This window comes from Tachypleus tridentatus, chromosome 2, assembly GCF_004210375.1.
Source record: "Tachypleus tridentatus isolate NWPU-2018 chromosome 2, ASM421037v1, whole genome shotgun sequence".
NCBI classification, from domain to species: Eukaryota; Metazoa; Arthropoda; class Merostomata; order Xiphosura; family Limulidae; genus Tachypleus; species Tachypleus tridentatus.
The window spans coordinates 27,112,051-27,137,457 of record NC_134826.1 but is presented as its reverse complement, the minus strand read 5'-3'; the positions used below and the strand labels follow the sequence as shown (position 1 = coordinate 27,137,457).

General features: G+C 34.7%; 1 protein-coding gene and 1 long non-coding RNA gene across 2 annotated transcripts in view; both read left to right on the top strand.

The window, feature by feature from the left end:
- Positions 1-20,866, top strand: part of LOC143239758 (uncharacterized) — a 30,015-nt gene extending 9,149 nt beyond the window's left edge. The window contains exon 2 of the long non-coding RNA XR_013021352.1: positions 20,655-20,866. This is a non-coding gene — a long non-coding RNA (uncharacterized LOC143239758). The remainder of the gene's footprint in view (positions 1-20,654) is intronic.
- The window catches only part of LOC143239752 (aquaporin-7-like), a 35,368-nt gene continuing 30,615 nt past the window's right edge, over positions 20,655-25,407 (top strand). Inside the window, exon 1 of the mRNA XM_076481210.1 lies at positions 20,655-20,999. Coding sequence (XP_076337325.1) covers positions 20,901-20,999 — 99 coding nt within the window. The 5' untranslated portion in view covers positions 20,655-20,900. The remainder of the gene's footprint in view (positions 21,000-25,407) is intronic.

Sequence of the window (25,407 nt, the reverse complement as noted above, 5' to 3'; positions counted from 1 at the left end):
GCAAATCTATATTTTTACATAAGAGTATGCTTTATATTTCTCCTAAGAAGAAGTTTCCTAAGTTTCCAGGGGGTGCGAGAAATGATTACTGATTTGAAAGGGGTGCAAACACTGAAAAAGGTTAAGAACCACTGATCTAGAGTATTGTTGTATAGAAGCTACCCTGACAAGCATCAACAAATGACTTCAGATGTGAAGAGAGTTTGATGTCGTCATACAGATGTAGTACGTTTCTGGAATGGTAGATCACACACGTGCACTAAAATCACATACTTCCATACGTCTTACATGATGACATACTTATACTTCCATACGTCTTACATGATGACATACTTATACTTTCATACTTCTTACATGATGACATACTTATACTTCCATACGTCTTACATGATGACATGCTTATACTTCCATATTTCTTACATGATGACATACTTATACTTCCATACGTCTTACATGATGACATACTTATACTTTCATACTTCTTACATGATGACATACTTATACTTCCATACGTCTTACATGATGACATGCTTATACTTCCATACTTCTTACATGATGACATACTTATACTTCCATACTTCTTACATGATGACATACTTATACTTCCATACTTCTTACATGATGACATACTTAGTTACACATTGAGAGCTCAGCAGGGACATTGTTTTAGTAATTGATAGTGTTGAAATTGGTTAGGAAATTGAAGACATCAAGTATTGGCCTGGTAATGAGAACAGTAGAAACCATTCTTCCAAACAAATCTCCAGTCCTGTTAGGTACACTGCTTGGATAGTTATCTGTACAATCATCTCATGTTCCAGGTATTATGTTACAGTTTACTGGTTTAGTTGCCGAAGCCAGATAGCACTAAATCATTTGCTCACAGAACTGCAACTCATCTATAAGTCACATCATGTTACCAGTAACCATGTAAAAGACATTCACATCAAGTATATCCAAGTGAGAATAAGTTGATAATTACCATGTCTATCTCGAGCTTCATACGAACCATACTTAGCTTCCAATCTGTCTTCATTAGTCAGATGGAAGTTGAACTAAGGTGGAAGACTTGACTGTTAGTACCTGATATCAAATAAAGATAACCAGAGCTGTACAAATCATAGTATCCATTAGTATCCTAATGGATACTAGCATTATGTCCTTGCATACAATAACTAGGCATTGCCTAATACTTTTCTCGCCAGACTAGTCATCTAGAGATGCACGGAAGAAGCAAGTATACTACCCTAGATAGTAGCCTCACTCAACCTAATGAATTTTAGTTACAAAGCAAGTCGGGCTCTTATCACATTCCTACTTCTTATGGTGAAGGTACATGTGATTATGAGGAACTCCAGTCTATTCCTGGGTACAAATGGTGAATGGTAATATATTTTCCAATACTCGTGTTGGCTCTTGGAAGTTGATCCAAAATCTTTGACTAAATCTGGTCTCTTCTGGGTTTTTGGCATTTCTTAAGAGTTCTCATTTTGTCAGGATACACAAATGAATGCTGCGCAATTGGTATCAAGGACGCGATGGATGACTGACTCTTTTCTTTATTAAGTCAGAACAGTACCTAAACTTTTCAGCTAGTGTCTAAATTGCTCCAAAGCCAGCTCAGCTAGGAGCTTAAAACCATTAAACGTTTGAACCATCAAAACTACATTGGTTCTTAGTCTTCCAAGCAGAATCCTAAATGATAAAACTTAACTGGATTATTGAGACCCTAGCAATTATTTGGTTAACATCATTGCTTCACGCAGGAGACAACGAAAGCAAGTCATTAGTTTCCATTCTGCTCCCTTTTCGATGTAGATTTAGATATGATGGGTTTTCATACCTTCTCTCAGTATCTGCATAATACAATGTTTGTTCAGTAAGGGATCAAATACATAATGTCTTTCCCCTTTTATTCTGGTGGCTGAACTACGTGTTCTTACCATAAGATCTGATACAATGGAAACAGACGACTTTAATTCATATCTCTCTTGTTTCTTTATAATGAACTCTGTCCAGAGGTGGTTCTTGCTCTGACAGTGGTACTTTCACACCGTAATAATTAATATCATTCATACTGATACTACCAGCTTGTTGAGATGGTTCTGCTTCACTACTCCTTCCATTATCAGATGACAACTGGCACAAGATGACCACTACATGTAATGGTTGTAAGTCATAGAATAACACTTCAGATTAACTAAAGGGTTTCTGCAAGACGAACATAGCTACTGCAGTCCATACAAGAATGAAGCAAGAAAGTGTCTTTTTACTTCGAAATAATTTGTAGTGTAAATACATTTGTAGACAAAATACATCTCAGTACTTTTGTAAAGCATATAAAAGTGCTTACTGTCATAATAACATTGTTAGAGCACTTCACCTAACTGGATTCGTACTTGTACGACAATGCTGAACCAATGTTCAAAGAAGGTACCTTTCAAGGAAATTAGGGTAAGCAGCTCCGCTAGTTAATATTGACGCAAAAATTAGGACAATGGAACCCATTTGTATCGAAATATGGTTTTCCAACTTTGTAAATCTGCAAACATACCGCTGTGCCACTGTGTGTGTGTGTGTGTGGGAGGGTATTACAAAGATATTCGGGTGTTAATGGACACGATATATTAAATATTATGATGATAATTTTTATTATTTATGTGCATAGTGCTCAACCTACTTTGTGGTCCAGTTGGTGGTTAGAGAAGTAATTAATATTAATTTGTGATGCTGTTTAAAACGAGTTTAATGAACATTGTTTCACGAACAACTCTTCACTGAAGACCTGTCAGTACAGCTCTCCTGTTTATAAACTACTCCGATTGACTGGAAATCATGAGATCAAACTGTCTTTATTCGATTATCTTGTGAACAACTTTACCTTTACCATCATATAAGAAGGCTTTTTTAGAAGATTCAATTATTTTAGGATTTCACTTGTCGTGAGTTTTTTACATGTAGGCCCAAACCATCTTTCGGGCATACTCAGCTTCTTATAAACTGTTTATTTCTAAGCGTTACACGTTGATCATACAAAAATTATTCTGGAGATACGAGCTCTAGAAATGGTGTGTAAAATTGTTAGTTGATATAGGCGTGAAGTTTATTCATCAAATTATCAGTTTAACTTTTTTTTAACACCAGTGTGTTTTTAGGATTTAACTGATTTTCGTCTAAAATCAAAATTTATTCTTAACAGTAGGTAAAGGTATTTTATGTATCGTCATAATTTATGAAATTAACCCTTTTTGTATCTAATCAACATATAAATTAAAATGGTGTGTAAAGATACAGTTCTCTATGGGGATAGCAATAAGTCTATGAATCTAGAACGTTAAAATAAGGGGTTCGATTCCTCTCTTTGGACACAGCAGTTAACCTGATGTGACTTTTCTATAAGAAACACACAAATTTCCAGGTATCATGAGCTTTAACGCTAATTTTATATTAGTACAAGCACAATTGTTTCTCTCACTAGTAATTTTGTTAATATTATTCTGGACTTGATCTTCAGGTTAAAGCAGAGTATTGAGGTGTAGAAGACCCAAGATTCGAGTCAGGATGCCAGTGAACGCGTTCCACAGTTCATTTATGGATGTATTTATCAAAGCGAAAGTCAATATTATTATGCGTTCTATGCCGGTGAGAGTCATCGTGGTTACGGATACTTAAAGTGACCGCTTTTATATCGGTCAGTGGTTCGAAATTTGGAATTACTATTCTTAAACCACTGGGGGTCTCTGAGCTGGCTGCTAAGAATTAAAATACCAGTAACGATAGTTGTTAATTGTAGTCTGGCCTGCCATCTAGTGAGTGGGTTAGTAATAAACTATTATGATAACATAGAGGCTAATACGTGATTTCTATAATGGCTGATCTGACTTTTGGGGCACTAATGAGACAGATTTTTTTAGAATTTTGAATGATATATTAATATTTTGATTGTTTGGTTCTAAAATATGAATATAAAAATATAAGTATTTAAGTCAATATAAATGGATTTATTTACCTATATTTACTTACAGTTCTTTCAAGACAGAAAGTGTTTCCTTTCCATTGTTCTCAGTGATTTAACTTGTAGTATGTTTAATTTTAATTTATCACGTCTAACCCAAGTGTAATTGTCCGTAACATTTAGTGCTACGGAATAAATATAGGTGTGACTATACATAAGTAATGCACATGTTATGTTTCAATCGGACAACTGTTGATAAAAAAGTCAGTTTGTGAAATTTTAATTGTGATGTTATTAAACACAAAGATACACAAAGGGCTACCCGTGCTCTACCAGTCAGGGGTATTTAAACTCCATTTTAAGAAATGTAAATCCGCTGTGCTACTGTAGGATAAAAGCTTTACAAATTATTTCAGCGCTGGTAGTACGTCATTTAAGCAACAGATGGCGGTCGCGTTTGCTTGTTTTTTTCTTATGGCAAAGCCATATCATGCTATCCGCTGAGTCCATTAAGAGGGCTCGAACCCCTGATTTCAGCAGTGTAAGTCCGTAGATTTATCGCTGTCTCAGCAGGGGATAAAGTACTTCGATTTATTTGATTTTTAAAAATTATTTGGAGATATTTGTTCTCTCTTTATCAATTCCCTTAGGAAAACAACTAACCTATTAATAACTGTATTAATTGGCCCGGCATGGCCAGGTGGATAAGGCACTGGACTAGCAATCCGAGGGTCGCGAGTTCGTTATAACTGGACGGTCAATCCCATTATTCGTTGGAAAAGAGTAGCCCAAGAGTGGCTGTGGGTGGTGATGACAAGCTGTCTTCCCTCTAGTCTTACCCTGCTAAATGAGGGACGGCTAGCTTTGCGATAAATTCCAAAAACAAACTGACGTAAGTAACAGGAAATTAATTATTTCTAGTAGAGAGAAAATCGACGAGGCAAAATAAGAAATAAAATATAACAGTGAGATCGTTAAATACGACTTTAATCCTGAAGATTGTATTCTGGTTTTAAAAAAACATAAAGTTTCTGGGCTGATAATTATTAATAAAACACTCTACCTCCACCCTGAGCTAAATGCTGGTATAGTATATTCGTACGGTTTTTGTTTCTGTGTATATACGATTAAACAAAAGTTATCTTCCCATCGTACAAATACATAATATACAATCTAGCTTCTAAAGAATTATACATGATTTCTTCACGGTACCAGTAATATTTTAACTCAAACTGGTTTAAACTTTCTTTTATCATGTTATTAAGGTACTAAATGGATCTTGTAATGCACAGAAAATTATATGATATTTGTAAAGACGAATTTGAAACGTATTTTAATAAATGTTGGTAGAATTATATATATGTAAAATCGGCTGGTTTGGGTTGAGAAAATTTTTTTATGTAGAGTAGCGAACAACGTTTCGACCTTCTTCGGTCATCGTCAGGTTCACAAAGAAAGAAAGAGGTAACTGACCGATAGCTGGCCACATGTTTGAAGAGGGTTGTGTAACTGAGTGTAGGAATGTAGATAGCGTGCTTACTTAGATGTTTGATTATATTTATTAATATAGGTATAAAGGTGTTCCTTTATATTGGTTTATTTTGGGTTTAAGTTGTTGTATAAGTGAGGCTTCTTTAATTTTGCGTTTGTTTATGTTTGTTTTTTTATTTAGTATTTGAGTGTTTTCTATGGTTATGTTGTGTTTATTTGACTTGCAGTGTTCGAAAACGTGTGAAGGTGACTTTTGTGTTTTTGAATCTGGTTTCCATTTTTCTACTTGTTTCTCCAATATAGAAGTCGTGGCAGTTATCACATTATATTTTATAAATAATGTTGGTGTGGTGTTTGTCAGTGTAGTTTTTACATAGTATAGACTTTAGTTTTGTGCCTGATTTTTGAATAAATTTGGTATTAACTGGAATGTCATATTTTGTTACTAGTTTTTGCCAAATGTTGGTTATTTTTCTGCTGATGTCTGGAATATATGGTATGCAGCAGTATATGGTTTCGTGATTTTTTAATTCGTGGGATATATTTACTTTTGTCACTTGATTTTGCTTTCTGTCTAGGTGTGTGCGTATAATGTTTTCTACGGTTTGTGAAGGAAACTTATTGATGTTGATGAAGTATTGTTTTATTTTGTCTAATTAGTTGTCAATTTTATCTGGTGAGCATAGTTTTATGGCTGTGTTTATTTGGTTTCTTAGTATGTTGAGTTTTTGTTTTGTTTCATGTGCTGAGTCCCAAGGAATATATAATCCAGTATGGGTGATTTTTTGGTGGATTTCTGTTTTAAATTGTGTATCGGTTCTTGTAATTTTGAGGTTAAAGAAACCTTAGTTATACAACAACTCAAGCTTAAAATAAACCAATGGAAAGGAACACCATTATCCCTATATTAATAAATATAATCAAATATCTAAGCACGCCCTCTACATTCCTACACTCATTTACACAACCCCCTTCAAACATGTGGTCAACTATCGGTCAGTTACCTCTTTCTTTATTTGTGAACCTGACGATGACCGAAAAAGGTCGAAATGTTGTTCGCTACTCTACATAAAAAAATATTCTCAACCCAAATCAGCCGATTTTACATATATATTTTTCTCTACAAGTGGGTTGTCCCGTCATCACTGATTATAAAATTCTAAAAATATTTCAAAATAAAATATGTATACAATGTTGAAATATAATGAAGAATCGTACAATTAAATCAGGAATTTTTTCCAAAAAAAAGGAAGAAACATTGAGATACTGAAATTAAAATTTGTACGTAAACTAAATTACAGAATTTAAAGATTTTGCAATTATTATGAAATTGAGTACATTTTAAAGTTACTCAATAGATGACAGCAGTGAGTTAGTGTTTAAGCTTCCTATAAACGTATTTTTTTTACATCCTTTTGCTTCTTACAGGGTTAATTTTGTGTTGTATTTTTTGGCCAGTCTAGAAATGAATGACCACTGGCCTGCCAATATTTTATAGACAAATAAAGCACTCTTCATTCTTCTGGACGTGTCAACACGTGTAGTTTTTATTACGTGGACAGAAACTAATCCACATGTAACACTTCCTACACACCTCGTACCCAGCTGGAACAGCGGTAAGTTTATGTATTTACAAAGCTAAAATCAGGTGTTCGATTCCCGTTGGTGGACACAGAAGACAACCCGATGTAGCTTTGATATAAGAAAAACACACACGCTCTACACGCCTCCAAGATTCAAAGGAGTGGTGTGGTTTCACAGCTAACGTTATTCTTGGATCGTAGTTTATTGAAGGTCCGTTCACCACATGGACTACAAATATGGACAGTCAGTACCACACGATGTTCACAACCAACGCTATTCTCATGTTTCAACAATGAAACATAATAAGTATTTCGGTATTCGTGTATAATGGTGTTCCTTCCAACATAGTTAACAAGGTGAAACTTTCAGTACAGAATTATTTCACGCCACTGCCACTATGAATGGCCACTTCAATCACATCAATGAATCTGTGGTTGTTAAGGTTGACCTCAGGATGCAACTGTTCAAGAAGTGGATAGTATTGCGAACGAGGACTCGTTGTTGTTGCAGTTTCTATTTTCACATCTTGAATAGCTGGTGTGATTCACAGAGTGTGTGTAATTTCTTATAGAAAAGCCACATTGGGCTATCTGCTGTGTCCACCGAGGGGAATCGAACCCACTGTAAATCCGAAGACTTACCGCTTTAACAGCTTTAGACATTTTTTTTCACCCACCGTCAACACTTAGGCTACTCTCTTACCAACGAATAGTGGAATAGACCGTAACATTACAACGCCCCAGCGGCTGAAAGGGCGAGTACGTTTGGAGTAATGGGAATTCGAACCTGCGACTCTCGGATCACGAGTCGAGCGCTCTAATCACCAGACCATACCGAGCGACTGATTGATCAGGCATTAAATCGTAATGGCGCCTTGATGGCAACATAAGATAACTGTGGCAATTCAATTCGAACGATACCCTTAACATACCTGTATAATTTCACCTTCTTGTGTCACACACACATACATTTGCCTCTGGAGGCTTAACAGCAGTTCTGAGAACTTGTCATGTTAAAGTCAGTCTTCATTACTTTCCGAGGACCAGCAACTATAACCTGTTGTATAAGTTGTGCATATTAACAAAGAACATATTATAACATTTCTTTCATTGTTTATGGTCCCTCGCTGGGACAGCGGTACGTTTTCGGATTTACAAAGTTAAAATCAGAGGTTCGATTCCACTCAGTGGACTCAGCAGATAATCCGATATGACTTTGCTGCAACAAAAAAAAACAACACACACACCCATTGTTTATGTAAAAATAACATGGCCAGGTGGGTTAAGGCGTTCGGCTCGTAATCTGAGGGTCGCGGGTTCGAATCCCCGTCGCACCAAACTTGTTCGCCCTTTCAACCATGGGGGCATTATAATGTGACGGTCAATTCCACTATTCATTGGTAAAAGAGTAGCCCACAGTTGGCGGTGGGTGGTGATGACTAGCTGCCTTCCCTCTAGTCTTACACTGCTAAATTAGGGACAACTAGCGCAGACAGCCCTTGTGTAGCTTTGGGCGAAATTCAAAACAAACAAACAAAATGTAAAAATAAAATATTAGGAAAGTATAAAACAGAAGTTTCATAAAATAACTGGCCTTCCTGTGGCTCAGCGGTGTGTTTGCGGACTTACAACGCTAAAATACTCTACTTGTTTCAATGGAGAAAGTTCCACTATCTTCAAGAGACCAAATAAAGTACAGGAAATTTAATTTTTTTTATGCCATCAAGTACACGTGTCTAGCGTACACGCTATACAGCGCCATCTACAAAATAAATTTCTAAAAATTCACTTCTGTGACACCCGAGCCTAACCCTCTATTCAAAATAATTTAACGTTTAACAATTTCTAGAGATTCTCTTACGTTTAATTCATTTTTTCAGCTTAACGTCTTTACGTATCTGAACCTTATTCCATTCAATGTTATGCGGAGTTCACAACATGTTTTGTCAAGACCGAATCACTAGTTTCAAATTTTTCGACGGCATTTTTGTGTTCATTAATTCTAAACCTTCTAAGTTTCTGCTTGCTTGTCCGATATAATTCAAGCTACAAGTGCGAGAGATTTTATGTACCCCACAATTATTCCTTAACTAAATCTTGTGTTTCATGCCATTAAATATATTTATTACGTCAAATTTAGGAGTAAAGGCTAAAGGTCGACTCGTATCTTTCAGAAACACCTCATACTTATCTTTGTTGAGAGTGTCAGAAGATATGACAAACATATTATCTCTTTATTGGCCTTACTTATAATCTATAGTTTGGTGTATTTTGAAATTTGTAATTTGTTACATTTTTTTATTACAAATCCTACGTATAATACATGGTTGATAACCTTTACTAATAGCTACATATTTTAGATAATTCAGTTCAAGCATTATATATTTATTTAATGAAGAGATTTTAATGGCTTTATGAACAAAAGGTGAATGAAAATGAAGACGTGTGTCAATGGGTGACAGGATCTTGCACGTGGCACCATGGCAACTGCTCTGAAAACGGCTTTCTCTAAACAGAAGTAGACAAAAGTCCGTTCTCTGTTTTCACTGAAACATCCAAATATTTATACAGTCAAATTCTTTCAATTCCAAGTGAACTGTATTGTTGGGTTGTTTGAAATAAGATGTTCTTGGAAATGAACTAACATGTCATTGTCAAGTTGTTACACCTGTCATCCATACATCTTAACCACAAATGTGCTTTTTTTTTTCACTGATGTTTCAAAAACAGTGAATTGACATTAAACTACAACTTACATTTCTACTTGAAAAAAATCAGGTCAACTACTATCCAGAAAACATAATAGACAAGGTTACTTTAAGAAATGTCTCTGTAACAGAACGTACAAACGGTAAAAGCTGTTACATTGGTGAAACTGACAGCTTTCTTTTGGGGACATTTAAAATCTACACCTCATGTTTTTGAATACATGTCTAGTACTAATCATTCCTTTGATTCCTCTAAGGTAGAAATCCTCACCAGGGACGACAGCATTAACTTTGCTTGTTTTGCTACAGAGCAAAGCCAGATTAGACTATTTACTGTGTTCACAGAGGGAAATCTAACTGCAGATGTTGGGTTGTTAGTCCTTAGGCTAACAATTGACAAACCAAGTCAAATCTATATCTCAACAAATACAATGATCTTCATTCACATTTATTTTTGTTGAATTCTGGGCAAAGCTACGATAGGGCTATTTACGCTAGCCGTTCCTAATTTGGCTGTGTAACACTAGGGGGAAAACAACTGGTGATTACACCCACCGCCAATTCAACGAATAGTGAAATTGACTATCATGTTATAATGCCTCCACGGCTGAAAGAACGAGCATGTCTTGGTGAGGAATGCGGATTCGAATCTGCGACTCTCACGTTGTGAGTCAAGTGTCCTGACTACCTGCGACCCACATTTTGTGAGTCAAGTGTCCTGACCACCTGCGACCCTCATGTTGTGAGTCAAGTGTCCTGACCACCTGCGACCCACATTTTGTGAGTCAAGTGTCCTAACCACCTGGCCATGTGTTATATATTTCAAGCTTTCTTTTCATATTCGTATCTTCGAGAGTTCTTTACTTTTAACAAACACTTTATTAATTATTAATTTGATAAATCACATACTCTGCAGATCGTTATTGTTATAGATATTTAAGTGATTTTGTTAGGCCAAGTTCTCATATCTCACTTCATGATGTCAGGTAAACGTGATGTAACGTTTTGAAAAAGTAAACATTTTATTCTGTGTAACCGAGAAATATACTTGTGTGAAAATTAAATTCAAATTTAAAAATAAACATAACTTGGTATCTGATAATAAAGCTATCAGATGTGTAAAAAAGCTATCTGATAGTGTAATAAAGCTACCTGATAGTATAATAAAGCTATTAGATGTGTAATCAACTGGAACCCAAGAAATAATTTGTGTGCTTACCTGTTTGTCCCCCAGGCACAGCGGAATGTCTGTAGACTCATACCGCTGGCAACCAGATTTTGACACCCATGCATAGCACAAATAGCTCATTGTGTAGCTTTGTGCTTAATTCCAAACAAACATATCTTGATGACGAGAAACCCACTTGAATTAAAAATGTATTTCAAAACGGTTGGTATGGGTATTAACACTTTTACTGATAAGCAGAGAACAACGTTTCGATCTTCCTAGGTCATCTTCAGGTTAAGAAGGAGAGAGTGTTTGAATGTGACCATTGACAGACACATGTCTTAGGGACGAGAGTATAAACGGGTGCGGGATTGTAGGGGCGTTGTAGTTGGATGTTAGGCTAGTAATTAGTATAGATATAAAGGTGTTCCTTTATATTGGTTTAATTTTGGTTTTAGTTTCTGTATAAGTAGGGCTTCTTTGATTTTGTGTTTATTTGTTTCCTACTTAATGTCTGGGTGTTTTCTGTAGTTATGTTGTGTTTATTTGATTTGCAGTGTTAAAATGCACTGGATTATACATTCCCTTGAACTCAACACATGAAATAAAACAAAAATTCAACATATTAAGAAACCAAATAAACACAGCCACAAAACTATGCTCACCTGATAAAACTAACAGTGAAATCAGCAAAATAAAACAACACTTCATCAACATCAACAAAATAAAACAACACTTCATCAACATCAACAAAATAAAACAACACTTCATTAACATCAACAAAATAAAACAACACTTCATCAACATCAACAAAATAAAACAACACTTCATCAACATCAACAAAATAAAACAACACTTCATCAACACCAACAAATTTCCTCAAAAACCGTGAAAAAATTATACGCACACACACCTAGACCAACAACAAACAAACAATAATAAATCCCAAGATACAACAAACTACAAAACCATATACTGCTGCATAACATATGTTCCAAACATCTGCGAGAAAATAATCAACATTTGGAAAAAAAACTTATAACAAAACACAGCATTCCAGTAAACACCAAATTTATTCAAGAACCAGGTACAAAACTAAAGTCCACACTATGTAAAAACTACACTGACAAACACCACACCAACATTATTTACAAAATACAATGTGATAACTGCCACGACTTCTATATTGGAGAAGGAAGTAGAAATATAGAAACTAGATTTAAAGAACATAAAAAAAAACAATACCTTCACACGTTTTCGAACACTGCAAATCAAATAAACACAACACAACCATGTAAAACACCCAAATACTAAATAAAGAAACAAACATAAACAAACGCAAAATTAAAGAAGCCTTACTTATACAACAACTAAAACCAAAAATAAACCAATATAAAGGAAAACCTTTACACCTATACTAATTAATAACTTAACATCTACCTGCAACGCCCCCTACGATCTGGTACCCGTTTATATTCTTGTCCCCAAGACATGTGTCCGTCAATTGTCACATTCAAACTCTCTCCTTCTTAACCTGAAGATGACCTAGGAAGGTCGAAACGTTGTTCTCTGCTTACCAGTAAAAGTGTTAATACCCATACCAGCCGTTCTGAGATACAATGAAACTTATCTGTTATTGTTAATGAAAACGAAAGAATTAACTCTTCCAATAGAAACAAACTTTATTTGTATAAAACAATAATTGAATAAATATATATTAATTATTGTATTAGCTAAGTTATATTTTATTTGATTTAATCAAAGAAAAATATTTTAATTATCAACATTATACCATCCAGGAACGACTGGCGGCTAAACTAAACTACTTAAGTGAGCTAAATCTATTAATTCCGCTTATATTCGGTTATAGATCACTTTTGTAAAATTGTTCGAAACACAAAAAAATGTGTGTTTTTTTCTTATAGCAAAGGCACATCGGGCTACGTGCTGAGCTCACCGAGGGGAATCGAACATCTGATTTTAGCGTTGCAAATCCGTAGACTTACCGCTGTACTAGCGGGGGGGTAACACAAAAATAACAGTCACACAATATGTGGTTGGGCTAGGTTTTAATTCATATAAGGATAGTTATGCTGTTTCTATTAAGCACAAACTACAAAAAGGGTTGTCTCTGTTCTAACCACAGGGGTATCGAAACCCGATTTCTAGCAGTATAAGTCCGCAGACATAGAGATATTGCTGTGGCATTGATTGGAGCATTTATAATATTATTACGATTTAAAATTCTAAAAAAAAAATTTTTAAACTTATCTATTAAAGGAGAAATTCACTTTTATGTCTTTTTAGTTTTTCCGGGCAATTTTTCACTGTAGAATGATAGTGCAAATATATGTGTGCTAAACATGTCACCCCTGGCGCCACTAGACGCACCTGTGTTGTAAGGAGTGTATATAAAGTGAATATTACAATGGAAATATAAGTCAACAACACAGAATTGCAAAACCAAACACCAAAACTCTTGTCACCAAGAGACCTAAAAGTGCATATGGTCAAGATGCCTTATATATATATGCATACTCGTTTTTGTTGTTTTAGGAAGTGTGCCAGTGATATGTGGAAAACTTAATGATTAATTCCTAATTAATTATCGTAAGTCACTAGTTAAAAACCTGAGTTAATTAATACGAGACTACAGGTGTCCATTCTATCTGAGTGGTAATGAAAGAAATATACAGGTTTAGTCCACTTTACACCTACCTGTTTTCGCTAATGGTTTTATTTATTACAACAGAAACACTTTAGTACAAGAAGTAAGTAAACACCAGTAAGGAAATAAAATTTGTTTTATAACATAAGGGTCTTTATCAAACATAGTTCTTAAAATACACTTGGTTATCTTTTATCTGAGACAGCTAGTCTACACGGCATAAATTGTTGTCGAAGCTTTTGTGCATCGGTTAAAAACAAAATGTCTTTAACTGTAGAGGTGATATGTTTTGACAAAGCACCCCATTCATTTCACTCTTACTGAAGAGAACTGTTCCAGGAAGTTGCTGGTTTGGGAGCTGTTGTATAAATGTAAAGAGATGACTATCAAACTAGAGTTAAATAGAGAGAGCATATTTGGTATAAAGAGCCTCGTATAACGAAGGCAGATATCAGCTATTTTACACACTTCTATCACCTTAGAATGATAATCGTAATTTGTACGTCTCTTAAAAAAAAACACCTACGTATATAGTGTCTATTTCAGTTAATCATCCTTAGTACTTGTTCTACCTTAGGTGATGTTATCTGTTTGTTAGAGGGACACTCGCGAAAAATGTGTTAATCTCATATGGCAAACACCTAATATTCCCTCTTGCGTATTTTAACGCAAACAAAAAATTGTTTTTTTTTTTGTAAGAATAACTAATGACATTCAGTAAAGGTTTATATTAGCATAACATTCATGAGCGTTTATGTTCAACATTAATCCACTTTTATATGTAGAAAATTACGAAATCAATCAAACCCAATCTAGTAAATATGTTAATAATGTTGAATGTTGAAAACAAAACTAACATAATTAAAAAACATTTAGTGCGTTTTAAAAACAGCCTCATGGCACTTACTTTCAAGTATACACAGGGTGAGCAAACTGTTGAGAGACAGTTATACACCGGGTGGGCCTTAGTAAACTGTTGAGAGACAGTTATACACAGGGTGGGCCTTAGTAAACTGTTGAGAGACAGTTATACACAGGGTGGACCTTAGCAAACTGTTGATTGAAATTAAACAAAAGCACGAGGAACGTAACAAACATGTCTTTGTGGCATGATAACAGTGACGGACATTTTGAACTTTTGTATTGTTAGATGGATACATGAACCCTTCACAACAGTCACTAATAGTCTGGGTATAGACAGGTAGGGCTCAGTAATCTGAGAGGTCTTCCTTAAAACAGCAGATAGAGGTATGCCAAAAGTATCAATAAACAATATTCAAATAGTGACAGAACATTGATATAATCAACACAATAAAGAAACGAAGTAGACTGAGAAAAGATTATACGATAATCGGTGACCCACTAACAGAAATAAACACACCCATAAACAAGATTAGAAGCGACATTAAGCTATACACAATTGTCATCAACCTAACATACACAAATAAACAGAAACACACGCCTTCAAAGAAGAACTCTGGTAAACTTCCAAAATACTAAACAACTCAAACATGAACAACCATTTCACGAATATAATAAATAATTATATCGCAACTGATTGTTATATATATATACACCACACTTCACCAAGGACGCTCAACACAATAACATATTAACAGAAGTGAGCACGACTACTCAACAAACCAACTTATCAGACCCATCACAGTAGTAGGAATAGAAGAAAACACAAAACAAAACACCAGAACAACACATAACACAAACCTTATTACTTAAGAAAGGCCCTGTCAGGTCATTACAACATCTCACATCTTTATACAACTTATTTCTAAAAATAGAATATCTACCAAACGCTTGGAGACAAGCCGATGTTCTTATGTTCCAGAAAGAAACAAAGTCCATGAATATCCCTGAAATCGGTTTCGAAACCAAGACAAACAAGAAATAATCTTATAAGATTAACAGAAGAAATGATACATTGTTTTAGTAAAAATCAATGTACAGTCACGTGCTTCCTAAATGTTGAAAAGCATTCGATAAAGTAGGACACAACAGAGTTACATACAAACTGTACAAATTAAGATTACTATTATAAATTACTTGTCAGGTTTCTAACTTCCTGGAAGAGAGGAACATCAGAGTGAATGTTGAGAGCAGCTGCTCCCAGTGCTGCACTCCGAGGTAGGTGCCCCTCAAGTAAGAGTACCTACACTGTTTATCTTGTTTGTAAGTGACATGTCTCCCAATGACCCAAGTCACTCTTTTTGCTCACAGTTGGCAGATGATGTTGCAATCTGAAAGAGTGCCCTAAACCCAACAACAGCAATGTACAATATACAACCAATACTAAACGAAATATACGTGTAGTGTAATAAGAGCAGAATTGGAACTAATGTTCACAGAACAAAAGTCATATTATTTACAATATCGTACAAAACATCTAAATTAATATCACTTGCTGATGACGAGAACCCACTTAAAGTAAAAATGTATCTCAGAACGGCTGGTATGGGTAACACTTTCACTAATAAAGCAGAGAACAACGTTTCGACCTTCCTAGGTCACCTACAGATGAGTTAATACTCATACCAGTCGTCCTGAAATACATATTAATACGACAGTTATATCTAAACAGGACTTTCTTACAGGTAACAATGTCAGCACAATTCTTAGGGATTACATTTCACTCAATATTAAACTTGATACCACACGTTAATAACGTAAAAACCAAACCTTAGAAAAAAAGCGAGATACCTTTGGATCCTGACTGGTAACAAACAAGGACATTAAACAGAAAAAACATATAAACATTCACAGACTATACATAATAACAGTCATAGAATATATGTCTATACAGCATGGATAAATGTATCAAAAACACACATCAACAAACTACAAGTGCAACAGTGTATTTTAACGAAAGCATGTGCAGTCCCACGATCAACAAACTCAGTATTTATACCCAACTATTCAAAGATGACAACATTAGACAAACTTCTGGATAACTCGCTTCAATATTATAAGAAAAACATGAATAAAAATAAACTGATGAACAACCTACAGAGCTACATAATACTCGATAAGCTCAGCTCTAACTTCCCTTTTTTCTTCTGAACTACATAAATAAGAAACTTAGAGATCAAACATTGCTAAGCTAAATGAATTCTAGACACAAAAGTAGCTTTATTTTAAAAGAGTTTTGTATTTAAAAATAGGACTATGTATGTGCGTGCATATGAGTACTATTTGTTTTTGTTTGTTTGTTTTTGAATTTCGCACAAAGCTACTCGAGGGCTATCTGTGCTAGCCGTCCCTAATTTTGCAGTGTAAGACTAGAGGGAAGGTAACTAGTCATCACCACCCACCGCCAACTCTTGGACTACTCTTTTTACCAACGAATAGTGGTATTGACCGTCACATTATAACGCCCCCACGGCTGAAAAGGCGAGCATGTTTGGCGCGACGGGGATGCGAACCCGCGACCCTCGGAATAGAGTCGCACGCCTTAATGCGCTTGGCCATGCCGGGCCCTATGAGTACTAAGTGGAACTGTATGGTGAAGACGCACTGATAGTGCCATCATACATACGTGAAGATAGTAATAATATACGAGTTAATGTTATTCCATGAATGGGCACAGTACGAAAAGGGTATGCTAATTAAAAATGCGACAATGAACAAAATGAAACATACTGCACTTATTGGAACTACAAATTAACAAGGGTTATTACCTGGGATTCAGTTACAGTGCAAACAAAAATAATGATTCCAGGTAATACTAAACCTCACCCTTCCTGGTCCAAAACATGGACAGAATCCTGACGAAAAAGAATAATTAATTGATAAAGGAAATGAGTCAGTTTAAAATACAGTCAAGGATGTAGTCAGGTCTGACATTCTCAGGTTGATACCAATATACCCAGCTAGATAGGGTCTTTAGTGGTCAACAGATGTAACTGAATCATGAAGTTGTGTTGCATTAGAAGTTATGGGAGACTTTTGTTGTGTAGACCTTACAACACCACTAAGTACACATGAAGGGTATAGTAGACGTTTGTTTTGTACAGTTCACAGACACCACCCTGTACACATGAAGGGTGTAGTAGACGTTTGTTTTGTAGAACTTACAACACCACTAAGTACATATAAAGGGTATAGTAGACGTTTGTTTTGTAGAACTTACAGACGCCACCCTGTACTCATGAAGGGTATAGTAGACGTTTATTTGGTAAGGTTTACAGACACCACCCTGTATACATGAAGGGTATAGTAGACGTTTATTTGGTACGGTTTACAGACACCACCCTGTACACATGAAGGGTGTAGTAGACGTTTATTTGGTACGGTTTACAGACACTACCCTGTACACATGAAGGGTATAGTAGACGTTTATTTGGTACGGTTTACAGACACCACCCTGTACACATGAAGGGTATAGTAGACGTTTATTTGGTACGGTTTACAGACACCACCCTGTATACATGAAGGGTATAGTAGACGTTTGTTTTGTAGAACTTACAGACGCCACCCTGTACAGATGAAGGGTATAGTAGACGTTTGTTTTGTAGAACTTACAGACGCCACCCTGTACATATAAAGGGTATAATACACGTTTGTTTTGTAGAACTTACAGACGCCACCCTGTACATATAAAGGGTACAGTACACGTTTGTTTTATAGAACTTACAGACGCCACCCTGTACACATGAAGGGTATAGTAGACATTTGTTTTGTAGAACTTACAGACGCCACCCTGTACACATAAAGGGTATAATACACGTTTGTTTTGTAGAACTTACAGATGCCACCCTGTACACATGAAGGATATAATACACGTTTGTTTTGTAGAACTTACAGACGCCACCCTGTACACATGAAGGATATAATACACGTTTGTTTTGTAGAACTTACAGACGCTACCCTGTACATATAAAGGATATAGCAGATTTTTGGAGTAGAAGTTGAGAACATAAAACTGATGCTTAAAAGAAATTGTTTTCGTCGTTTTTCTTAAGTAAAATAATTTACATTAAAACATATAATCTAAATACCTCATCTGGAGCTATACTAAAGATAATACTTTAATTTTACCATAATTAGTCACTATTTTATACACGATTAAGATGAAATTTATCAAACTATTATGAAAGAAGGAGTATATCAGATCAACCACTAGAAACTCTACAGTCCAATAAAAAGAAACACCTACAACGTCAGTAGTAATACCAACAACTCTCTAAACAAATGTAATGATGTGCTTCCGACTTATACGGTTAGAATTCCTTGCTATTAAGCTTTGAAAATTATCTCTTATTCAGAGATGAGTGAACTATCGGTACATTTACAATCGTGAAAATATAAATAAAGAACAGAACCTGAATGTCGATCGTTGATTTTCATAAGTTTACCTAACCCCACGGCTTGATGAAGGCCACGTATATATGTGCTACATATTTGGTTTAGTAGTCACTAAACAGTAACATAGTTTATTACTAACAAAATTCCGGCGAAATTTCTGACATAATACAAGCCATATTTCTAAAAGAAAGCCAGCACAGCTCAACAGAAGTTTGTGTCGCAGAAATAATAATAATTAAAAAAAAAAACAGAGAGAAAATCGAGAAAATGAACGGAAGAGAGAGAACTCTAAATCTCGCTTTTAGAAACAAAGACGACATCACTAAGAGTAGTAGTGTAAGTTTATCAATAACCTTTACAACAGTACTGTAAGTTTATCAATAACTTTTACAACAACAGTGTTTTTATCAATAACCCTTACAACAGTACTGTAAGTTTATCAATAACTTTTACAACAATAGTGTTTTTATCAATAACCTTTACAACAATAGTGTTTTTTATCAATAACCTTGCACCCCGCTAGTACAGCGTTATGTCTCCGGATTTATAACGCTAAAATCAGGGGTTCGATTCCCCTCGGTGGCCTGAACAGATAGCCTTTGTCGCTTTGCTAAAAGAAAACACACACACACACACACACACACACATCAATAACCTGTACAACAATACTTTTTTTTATCAATAACCTTCACAACAGTAGTGTAATTTTATCAATAACCTTCACAACAGTAGTTCAAGTTCATCGCTAAATTTTACAACAGTAGTATGTTTTATCACTGACCTTTAAAACAGTAATGTACGTTTATTACTAGCTTTACAACAACAATGTTTATTTGTTAATGGAATTTCTAGAAATATATGAAAATTATTAAATTAAAAGTATGTATTTTTGACTGTGGCACCGAAGACGTAGTGAGTGATGGATACAAATATCACACTTTAAGCGTAGTTTATAACTAAAATCTACTACTGAGATAACTGATTATTGATAGTTTTAATATATAAAATTCACCTTCAATTAGTAAGCATCTCAGCTACAGAACATGGATTAAAAGTGTCACGTATAAACACATTTCTACACAACATGTCACTGTTCAGAAAGACGCCTTCCCGGTGGAATTAGAGGATACGTAGCAAGATTAGAATATCGAAGTGTAAAAATAGCTCTTCAAGAATCTGGGTTGATGAAGCTTCTAAACAAATGGGGAACTGGCTAATTTTCGCTTCTATTTTTGCTTAGATCTTTTTATGTCTTCTGTGTAATGCACACCACTGTTACGCATTTTTATAGTTCTTAATAATATCAAAACAGTGGATATATAGATATAAACATTGGTATATGAGATTTTAAACAAAAATTGTATTTACTGTTTTATTTTTCTCAACACATTTAACCCCTTTTATTAAAGTCAGAGAACAATATTTATTTGCATTTACAAAATGTCTTGCTGTTCTATATATATTGTCCTTTGTTTGACGAATGGTGAGAATGGAACAAATTGATGGTCAGTTTTATATTATTCGTTGATACCTCTGAAGTTTAAAGTATATGTACAAATTTACGAACATATAGAAAGATTCGCAATTGTATGTTATCTAATTACTTATAGATTATAAATACATTCAGTAACTGTAGTTATTTCAGCTTAAGTTGCTTACGATACAAAAAGCATGGGTATGTAGATATGCTGTAAAGTTTACGAGCTGAAATAGTCTGTGCTTCTTACAGTTATCCGAGAATGAAGTGTTATATAATTTCGAATAGATGGCGCTGTTTCGGAGAATGCACTACACGGTCGGGATGATGCTCAGATAGACAGGACGAAAAGTGAAGAGAGGAGAAAACGAAAGAAGGTGGAAGGTAAGCGGTTGTCTTTGAAACAAGGAGGTTCAGTCTTGAAGGAATATAGATTGTTATCTGATCTAATTATTCATATATCATATAATCAGACCTACGCTAAAGGAGAACCGTCTTAAGTCCTCTCTCTGCATCAAGAGTCATCGCTCAACAATGGCTAAAGTACCATATCGATTTTTAAAGCACTTGAAGTTGAAGAACCAGGCTGTGAGAGAATTTCTTGGCGAATTTCTTGGGACTATGATCTTAATCGTGAGTACAAACCATTAAGTTGAATAAACATTTAAGTTAATATAATTAATACCCGAAACATTTGGAACTGGACGAAGCTCTGTAATTACACAATTGAGGAAAACAACTACAATTGTATATCACAAATAATTCATTGATTACGACCAGTAAAAGCATCGTCAGGATCAGATAAATTTTACTTGGGATGAGTTTACTGGCAAAAATCATGGTCGTAATAAACAGAAAAAAATTGTGAAACGTACAGTTTTATTTGTTTTCACTAACTTCAAAGTATAAGTTAATACACTATAAAGGATTCACCGAAACTTTATTACTGATCTAAAGAAAAATAAGACACCATGGAGCGCTTGAATATTTGAAGTGAGATAAAACATATGGGAATCAACCGTGCGGTTTCAAAAACATAATCTTTCTATTGTGTTTACTGAAGTAATATTACTTCTATTCAGCCTTTGCACACTTCATTGTGGTTCGTATTAAATAGTATAAGTTAAGAGTGGGTTATAACCAAAACCTTCAAAAGGTTGATTTAATGACTTGAGATTAACAACTTGAGCTATGGATAATATTATTCCAGACCTCAGGTAATGGTATATTTAGTTTTTTTTAGATACTTATGTAGTATGTATACACTCACTATACCTATAATGATAATAGACTCTTTGAAGTTGGTCATAATTTTAAGTATCAGTTTCCTTTTTTTTTTCTAATATTTTCTAAGGTTCATTCGGTCTTTCTTTTCTCGTAATTTCCATTAATGCCAAATGTGTCTTAACTTTTATTTTAGTTATTACAACGATAATGTATACAATGTACAAAAAATAACAGAACTGAGATTGAATAAATTCTGCAAACGAGACGAATTGCCATCAAGCGGTATGTCTGTGGACTCGTACCGCGAGAAACAGGGTTTCAGTACCTATGGTGAGCAGAGCACAGATAGCCCATTGTGTACCTTTGTGCTTTATTTCAATCAACTAATCAAACGAGACGAGTTACTGAAGACCCATAAAGTTTTTGTTTTTGGCTACGTAAATAAATATCACATTTAAGTATGATAAAAACAGATCAAGAGTAAATGTTTGAATCATCTGTTAATAACAGTGAATCAAGGTTAAGTCTCTGAATCTGATGTTGATGACCATGGATCGACCAAGAGTAAATGTTTGAATCATCTGTTGGTAACGGTGGATCAGGGTTAAATCTGTGAGTCTGATGTTGATGACCTTAGATCGACCAAGATTAAATATTTGAATCATATGTTGGTCACGGTGGATCAGGGTTAAATCTGTGAGTCTGATGTTGATGACCTTAGATCAACCAAGAGTAAATGTTTGAATCACATGTTGGTAACGGTGGATCAGGGTTAAATATATGAATCTGATGTTGATGACCGTAGATCGACCAAGAGTAAATATTTGAATCATATGTTGGTCACGGTGGATCAAGGTTAAATCTATGAATCTGATGTTGATGACTGTAGATCGACCAAGAGTAAATATTTGAGTCATATGTTGGTCACGGTGGATCAGGGTTAAATATATGAATCTGATGTTGATGACCGTAGATCGACCAAGAGTAAATGTTTGAATCATATGTTGGTCACGGTGGATCAGGGTTAAATATATGAATCTGATGTTGATGACCGTAGATCGACCAAGAGTAAATATTTGAGTCATATGTTGGTCATGGTGGATCATGGTTAAATCTGTGAGTCTGATGTTAAGAACAACAACAACAACAAAAATTCAACCGAATGTAACAATTTGAACTTTCAGTTTTTGTGTAACAATTACAGCAATATTCGTGATTCTAAGTAGTTTCAATGGAACAGCAGAAAGTAGATTATTGATACGATCAAGAACTAATGGTTAAGTTTTATTTCCTTCGGAGAAATAAACTATCTCGTTAGTTTTTGGACCCTTTCTCTTTTATATTCTTAAACTTATTTGAAAAAAAGATATTAATTTAAATAAGATACATGTATTCTATATGTTGATTCTTATTACATCCTTATGTTTCGGAAACAATTTGGATTTTCAAACCACTCATGTTAAGAGCGTCTACAAGCTAAACATTTTTAGACGATTTTTCTCGAATGGTAATACAATTATTTTATATACTTTGTCATAAACATTGTTAATTTACCCGCATAATTAACCCTATTCATTGTGAAAAACTATTTGTGACACTAATCACCCAGTCGACGGAAGTAATTATTGAAACCTAAATGTTCCCCGGTGTGACAGCTGTAAGTCTATAGATTTACAACGCTAACATTACGGGTTTGATTCTAGTCAGTGGACACAGCAGTTAGCCCAGTGATGCTTTACTACAATAAAACACACGCTCACCGCAATAAGAAACATACCAGCTAAGATCTAATTAGATAACTTTAACCACTTTTTTATTTGAAAATAAATTATAAGTAAAGGTTCTAAGAATAATTACACCCTCTTGTTTATTTTACCTGGAACTGTATTTGAGTCTTCGATTTTCGACCCAAATGAGCTGAAGAGAACTAAGGTTGAACTTGAGTTATTTATTTAATATTAGCACGATCTGACTTTTATACTAAGGCAAATAGCACTGTTCACTTAAACTGAGATACAGATGAACATGCAAAGTATATAGGCCCGGCATGGTCAGGTGGTTAACGTACTCGACTCGTAATCTGAGAGTTGCAGGTTCAAATCCTCGTCACGCCAAACATGCTCGCCATTTTAGCCGTGGGGGCGTTATAATGTGACGGTTAATCCCACTATGCGTTGCTAACAGAGTAACCCACGAGTTGGCGGTGGGTAATGATGACTAGTTGCCTTCCCTCTTGTCTTACACTGCAAAATTAGGGATGGCTAGCGCAGATAGCCCTCGTATAGCTTTGAGTGAAATTCAGAACACAGAAATAAAGCATGTAATTAAACAGCTTAGTAACAGTAAATAATCTATTAACCTTCGTTTTACAGTGGTTAGGACTAACAGACATGAAAGAAGTTTGAATCTCATTATGCTGCAAATTTCTAGTAATCATGTGAAAATAATGTGAGTTTTCAATGATACCGCTTACTTATATCAAACATAGATAGTGCAAATTTATATAAAACGTGCTACATTGAAATAGATAATCACCAGGTTTCTAAAGGGCACTAGAGTCTGCCGTATTACTGCACAACATACGTCATCATTATTGATTTCTGACCACAGTTAACGTCAGTACGTTGTTTTCGTAGCTGTTACGAGATTCACAGTGCAAAGCTCGAAAGAAAGATAGTTATTTCTATAATTTTAAATCTCTACTGTTATAGATAGATGCTAGTCGTAAACTACCTAATTTATAATAGTGTAAAAAGTAGGGAGGTACACTAAACAAACGTTGCTGTACATATTAGGTACAAAATATTACTTAAGATACAAGTCTTACTAAAAGTGATAATATAAGGTTTAAGGTAGCATAGAATTTCTTAATAAGAAAATGAAACAAAAGAAACACGAAGGAGGGAAATTACTTGAGCAAAAACAGTAGAACATCCTTTGAAACGTTATTTATTATACGTATACAGGGAACTCACGCACTTCCTTTTACTTCTATAAAACGATAAATAATAGTTAACATATATATAGATATTAAATATTAACAAAGAAAATCCCAAGATACAATAAAATGGCTGATAAGGATTTTAATACGAAAATGTAATTCGTTAACTTCGTCTTCAGGTTGCTTCATTACCATGGATCATATGGACTTCAAAAACAAGAGTATTGTACACGTGGAATTATTGTATTCTTGATCTTTAACCACATTAATCAGATCTTTCTGAAAGCTGTTAACTTAAGGGTATAAATACATATACAATATGGAAAGATTAACAGTCCTCAGGAACTTTGTCAGCATGTTGTATGTTTTGTTTCTACGCCTTCATTTCATTTAACTGTGAACTTACTCACTGAACTAGTGTTTAATGCTCTGTCTACAAAGATGGTTTAGTTTGTATTGAAGAAAATAATATTAATTTGGTAGCCATCAAAAAATTTCTAAGTAAATATATAAGTGTGTTGTTTATAGCTATAACATGTAGAGATATAACAAAAGTCAAAGTTTGTGTCTTTTTGGAAAAACTAGTGATCATGAAACAGATATTACATCGCAAAATATATAATTACTGACTAAATCCAGACAACCAACCATGATTTGTATTCTATTACAGCATATATTAATACACAGCCAATCCTGAATACCTTAAATTTCACTGTCTTTCCATCTATTACAACATAGACCAATACACAGTCAATCCTAAATAGCTTAACCTCACTGCCTTTCTATCTATTACAGCATATACCAGTACACAGTAATACTAAATAGCTTAACCTTTATCGTCTTTCCATCTATTACAACATATATCAATACACA